The sequence below is a fragment of the Chenopodium album genome, chromosome 17, assembly GCF_948465745.1.
Source record: "Chenopodium album chromosome 17, dcCheAlbu1.1, whole genome shotgun sequence".
Classification (NCBI taxonomy): Eukaryota; Viridiplantae; Streptophyta; class Magnoliopsida; order Caryophyllales; family Amaranthaceae; genus Chenopodium; species Chenopodium album.
The window spans coordinates 6,102,273-6,108,747 of NC_137850.1; the positions used below are offsets into that span (position 1 = coordinate 6,102,273).

Below are 6,475 nucleotides of genomic sequence, written 5' to 3' on the forward strand. Positions count from 1 at the left end.
ATATATATATATATATATATATATATATATATATATATATATATATATATATATATATATATATTTTAATATTTCCTAAATTTTGAAATCCCTTTATAAAATAAAATAAATATATCACTTAATATAAACAAATCCAAACAAGGGAAGGTAATGATGGCACATCAAAGAAAAAGATAAGTAGGAGCAAAGACAAAGAAAAAGAATGACAACTAAAAAAACAAAGGAAACAAAGAGCCAAAATATAATAATACATAATATTAATTTGTAAACAAATAGCTTTAAAGTAAGAAATACATTACTTTTAGTGCAACAACTGAACAACCCTTAGACCGTTAAGGCACTCTTTTTTCTCACATTTTATTTCCCCCCACTTTATACCTAAATTCCAAACTCTATAAATAGCCTTCAAACTTCTCTTCTTTTTCTTATCTCAAATTTCAAAAATTAAAAACCAACAAAAATAAAAATGGGGTTTAAGTTTTCTCATAAATTTAGTTATTTTGTTGTTGTTTTTTGTCTATTGAATTTACAATCATTAACAAATGCTAAACCAAACCATAAACAACAAGAACACTTTAAGTTATCATCTACCACAACATTTCCAAAACTTCAAGCAGAGAGACTTATAAGGCAACTTAATTTATTCCCAAAACACCCTTATAACCACCACGACGATGTCGAAACCGGGTTATCGGTTTCGGAATCGGGTTTGGAAGAGAAGAGGTTTAAGATATCCGAATTGGGTGGTGACCCGGGTACTAGTGTTGAGGATTTGGGTCATCATGCAGGGTATTATCGTCTTCCTCATTCTAAAGATGCCAGGTGTGTTTTTGTGTTCTTTGTGTTTTCTATCTTTTATTTTTTTCAAGAGTTGGTTTTTCATTGGTTTGTTTTTATTAGTTTTACCAGATTTTTTTGACTTTGGAATCCTAGTTCAACTATTTGATTGAATTTTATGGATACTATACTTTTGCACGATAGTGGTTTACATCGCATATTCACACATGATCATATATAATTTTCATTTTGTTTTTGTGGCGTGCAATTATCATACGATAAATAAAATTATATACAACGGTCGTATTATATACAATTAAGCATAAAATATCCTTTATCCTCTTCCAGAATATATATATATGTAAAAAGACTTATGTTAATTTTTAATGAAATAAAATTGCGTGGGAGTAATCAATAATTATGGTTTTGATATATGTTTGGCGATATTGGTACAAATTAAATTTAATTACGTGTCCATCAATATTATTAATGTTGAGTTGATGTTACCGCGCAAAGCGTTGTAATTACATGTGATTGCTTGCCTTAATCTATGGAGTAAATTAATGGTACACTTTCTAAGAAGCAAGGAAAAGACAGTAAAGTAAAGAAAAAGATGTTTCTTTTTTAAGAACAAAAGTGAAGTTCATGCCTAAGCCTAACTAAATACATGGATTAACTTAATAATATATTAAATGGGTTTTAATTGTATATTTATTTATTATAATAGAGGTTTTAATTGTATATAATAATAGAGTAAAGAATACTCATGATGTTGTGATTATTATGTGTCATATATATTTCGTTAAAGGTTTCTGCATATGCAAGCATGAATAATTGACGGCCTATACTAAGCTAGCATAAAAAATGTTGCATAAAAAGAGAGAAAGGATAAGTAAAGGAAATCAATGTTTGGCTGTTTTTGTGTTGAAATGATTGAATTCTATATTTGCTAGATAATGCAATTGTGTAATTTTTACACTTTGATTACTCGGTACATTTTTAATACTAGTTTTATCCTTGAAAGAATTTGTACTCTGTTCTTTTAAGTTGATTTTTTTTTTTTAATTTTATTTGTTACAAAGTAATATCATGTTTCTCCTTAAAATTACTCCTTGGGATCCCGTCAAAAAAAAAAAAAAAAAAATTACTCCTTGGGAAGTTGCGTTGGCCCTGTAATTTTTATACTTTTCGTTAAGGAATTATATTATGAGACGAAAAAACCGTCATTTTAATGACAATATGTCACAATTCAAGGCTTAGTGTATTTGCTAAACAAAGCACAAAACATGTTACATAAAAAGAGAATAGGCAGAAATAAAGAATTTGCTAATAATACAAAGCATCAAACAATGTTGCATACACAAAAAGGAAATCAATTTTTTATTACTGTAATTATCAATATTACAAGTCTCTTTAAAAATTACTTCTGGGAAGTTGATTTGCCAATAGATTTTTTTACTTTTCATTAAAAAAAAAAAAAAATTACATAATCCGGGACAAAAAGGCCATCTTTTTAATGAAAAATGGCTTAGTGTTTTATTAATACAGTACAAAAGTTAATTTTAAGCCCATCTATCAATGTAAATGTACCTATTTTTTTATTTTTTATAAAATTTTCTTAATCAAAGTGATATAAATCTGATGACTTAATGAACAAAAATCTTTGCAGGATGTTCTACTTCTTCTTTGAATCACGAAATCGCAAGGATGATCCCGTCGTGATTTGGTTGACAGGAGGACCAGGGTGCAGCAGTGAGCTAGCTCTATTCTATGAGAATGGACCTTATCAAATTGCCAACAACATGTCTCTGGTTTGGAATGATTATGGTTGGGATAAGGTATCATTCTAATCCTTGGTCATTCAACTTCTTTGAGTTATTCGTCTTGATCCTGTGATGATTTCATGACATATGACATTTTGTTGATACTTTTGTAGGCTTCCAATCTCATCTACGTCGACCAGCCAATAGGAACAGGCTTTAGTTACACTTCCAATTCTGGTGACATTCGACACGATGAGAATGGTGTTAGCAATGACTTGTACGACTTCCTGCAGGTGCGTGTGCTGCTGTTGGTTCAAATTGATTTCTCGAGCTATTGAAATACTAGTAAGGGACTACAATCCAGTTCTAACTCGAAATATTTTTGGAAATTTATAGGCTTTCTTCAAGGCGCATCCTCAGTATGCCAAGAATGACTTCTATATCACAGGAGAATCCTATGCTGGGCACTACATCCCTGCCTTTGCTGCTAGAGTTCACAACGGAAACAAGGCGAAAGAAGGACTTCCCATAAATCTCAAGGTACTTCAATCTCCCCTTTACTTTTCTTTTCCATCTTTGAATTACTTGCAAGGACTTAATTTCAATCTGTTTTCCTTGTAATCAGGGTTTTGCAATTGGTAACGGCCTCACCCATCCAGAAATTCAATACAAAGCATACCCGGACTTTGCTTTGGATAATGGGATCATCAAACAGGCAGAGCACAAAAGCATCAGCGAAATGGTTCCTGCCTGTGAACAAGCAATCAAGCAGTGTGGTATTTATCCTGTGTCTTCCTGTTTCCTGCTAAACGCAGCTATTAAGACTTCTGTAAGTCGTATATGAAGTGTTTTCTCGTCCTTGGGGATTTCAGGTACTGATGGTAAAGATTCTTGCTTGAATGCGTACTTTGCTTGCACCAACATCTTCAACAAAATCATGGACTATGCAGGAGATACAAACGTAAGTAACACTGTATTACATTTTAGAAATAGAAATGGAAATGGAAACATAACATTTCGAAAAGCCTGCCTTAAGCATGGACTAACTGCGAAAAATCTATTTCTTCTATATGCAGTACTATGACATCAGGAAGAAGTGTGAGACCAGCTTGTGTTATGACTTTTCGAATATGGAGACATTACTGAATCAGAAATCAGTAAGAAAAGCCCTTGGTGTTGGGGACATTGACTTCGTATCATGTAGTACCGAGGTGTATGATGCCATGCAAATGGACTGGATGAGGAATCTCGAAGTTGGTATCCCTGCCCTTTTGGAGGATGGAATCAAGTTGTTGGTTTATGCTGGGGAGTATGATCTGATATGCAACTGGCTTGGTAAGTTATTGTTCACCAGAAGCTTTTTAATCTTATCCAGATTTACCAGTCATTAACCTTCATCATATAAATGAGTTGTCTTTCTATCTGCTGCAGGGAACTCTAGGTGGGTGCATGCCGTGGAATGGTCTGGACAAAAAGATTTTACAGCAGCTCCTACTGTATCCTTCACTGTTGATAACAAAGAAGCAGGACAAATGAAAAGCCATGGTTCCCTTGCTTTCCTCAAGGTCTAGCTCTTGTACTTATGTTTCTATATAATGGCATAAATTTACCTTATGTTCTTACTGTTGGGAGTCTTAGGATGACTGAGGAAAAGATCAAGGGCATTGCATCCTTTAAACATGGTGCCAATCATCTAAGTTTGCTCAATTTTGAGCCTGATTTTTAATCAACCATCACCTAAAAGTCTTCGTCTTTACTACAATGTAGTAGCTAACTTTGGAATTTTTATGAGACAGGTGCATGATGCTGGACACATGGTCCCAATGGACCAGCCTAAGGCTGCTCTAGAGATGCTCAAGAGGTGGACTAAAGGTACTCTGGCTTCAGCAGATATAACAGAGAAGATTTCACCCGTGTGATACTCTGCCCGTTGTTGATGGGTCAGAAGCACTTGTAGTAAAATCAAACGTACAGTCTGATATGAACGAGCAACTACTTTGACCCATATAGACATCAGTGTGCAGTACCTAAGATCTTATGTAGCCATGAATTTTCAAGTTTATTCTTTTTAAGCATACAAATAAATTATACTACCCTCTGTTCCACAAAGCTTCGGATTTCTAATTTGTAAGATCGACAGCAAAGGTTTCAAAGGAACAGTGAATAAGAAAGAGTGTTCAGCCTTAACACTATGACAGGAAAATAAAACAAAGTTCCAGGCCATACAACAATTGAAACTTGAAGCCATCACTGAAACTTCAAACATAACCCTTTCACAAAACCCAAACTGGTTTAAGCAATCCATTCACGTACTAGTGTTCAAAATACAAAAATTCATTTCACTTAGCAAATCACAGTAATACAAAAGTGGCTTCTAATCACAAACCACACGTCTGTATCTGTAGGCCGTTGCTACTGTCTATCATCAACTCTCTACAATAACAAGCTCATCACTAAATCGGTACAACTTAAGTTCAACCGTGAACAAGTTTGGATAAGAAAAACTGTAGAACACTTGCAGAGACCAGCATCGTCTGTTTTATTATGTAACAGGATAAGCCTATCTGTTAAAACTCTCTCAGTCTCAAGGACAGTAATAAGCCTTAAATGCACTCAAGTTCCCACAACTATCCATTGCTAACAAGAAGACTTTCAATACATCTAGTATCTTTAACAACTTGTAAGTCTGTAACTAAGCCCCAATATACCAAATAGAAAAATCAAGAACTAGTGCACTCCATAGTGTTCTTTCAAAGACTGAATTACTGGCTGAAAGCCAGAGCTCAAAGGAACAACAGATGCAACGCGCAGATGTTGAGCATTACCATTCTTTGGTTTCGCCAATGTCATCCGACACATTTCACCTTCCAGGATCCTTCCAGCATTTGCAGCTGTAAGAACCCAACCACAGATTACTACTAACATGACTAAATACAAAAGTTATGCAATTACTATGCAACATCAACTACAATAACATTATCATAAGAAGGGCATGACTAAAAACAACTGAAAGAACTCGAAATTTCATTATTGCACCATACTATTGCCCCATGAACGCTAACAAGGGAAAAATGTACCTGCAAAAGGATGAAGCTTGGCAAAATCGAAGAATTCACCAGCAGAACAACCAAGCAAAACTTTAGCAGCCCTATCAAAGCAGATCACCCTAAATACCTTTGTATCTGATGCTATTGACATCTGCCAAAAAATTCACAAAAAACCCATAATCATCAGTTGAAGAATTAGACATTTTTCAACAAAATTCCGAATTCCAAGCCTAAATTTGAAAAAACCCATAAACCCCCCACCAAGAAATATTAAAATACACACATATTCGCAAAGGGCAGTGATGTAGACGGAATTTGATCCGGGTTTAGGCAGTACAATTCCTACATTGTGAACCTAACCCAGAAACAAAACGATTGTAATCTGACACATAATTATCTCTGAAATTTCAGGATCAGATTGGTAAATTTGCAGGAAGAAAAACTTACAAGAAGGCGAAAGAGGCGTTTGGAAGGAAAAGAAGAGGAATTGAAGGCGTTGCGATTGCAGAAGTTGCAGGGTGAAATGGGGTTGTGAAGGGGCTTTTCGCAGACTGAACAAACCAAGTAGGAGAAGTCGTTGGTGGAGTCTACTGCTACAATGGTGCATATCAGAGTCTCTGGCTTATCGTCTGCCATGCTAGCTTCTTGTTTCTATGCTTACGGAACAACAGTCGTACTCTCTAGTAAAATTTTGATTGTTGTAGTTATCTCCTACCGTACCATTTTGCGAGTTACAACTTATTTGGTACTTTTTCCTTTTTTTTTTATTTTTTTTTTATATATATATATAAGGATCTTATAAATAAAACAATCATACAACAAAACACACAAGAAGACTAAAACAACATTAAGTAAAAAAACCCAGGAAGGACCAATGCGAGTGCACTT

The 6,475-nt window shown here is 34.5% G+C and overlaps 2 protein-coding genes across 2 annotated transcripts; one reads left to right on the forward strand and one right to left on the reverse strand.

Moving 5' to 3' along the window:
* The first annotated feature begins 328 nt into the window (after positions 1 to 328).
* On the forward strand, positions 329 to 4,727 carry LOC145589444 (serine carboxypeptidase-like). The gene is made up of 9 exons (XM_081646013.1): positions 329 to 822; positions 2,447 to 2,615; positions 2,714 to 2,833; positions 2,937 to 3,080; positions 3,166 to 3,316; positions 3,413 to 3,501; positions 3,617 to 3,875; positions 3,972 to 4,105; positions 4,337 to 4,727. The coding sequence occupies exons 1-9, from the start codon at positions 467 to 469 to the stop codon at positions 4,457 to 4,459; spliced, it is 1,545 nt and encodes a 514-aa protein (XP_081502139.1). The 5' UTR covers positions 329 to 466; the 3' UTR covers positions 4,460 to 4,727.
* A 483-nt stretch (positions 4,728 to 5,210) lies between these two features.
* On the reverse strand, positions 5,211 to 6,223 carry LOC145588578 (uncharacterized). The gene is made up of 3 exons (XM_081645209.1): positions 6,035 to 6,223; positions 5,618 to 5,738; positions 5,211 to 5,431 (listed from the first exon to the last, which is right to left on the reverse strand). Exons 1-3 carry the CDS (start codon positions 6,221 to 6,223, stop codon positions 5,268 to 5,270), a joined length of 474 nt encoding a protein of 157 aa, XP_081501335.1. The 3' UTR covers positions 5,211 to 5,267.
* Positions 6,224 to 6,475: the final 252 nt, after the last annotated feature.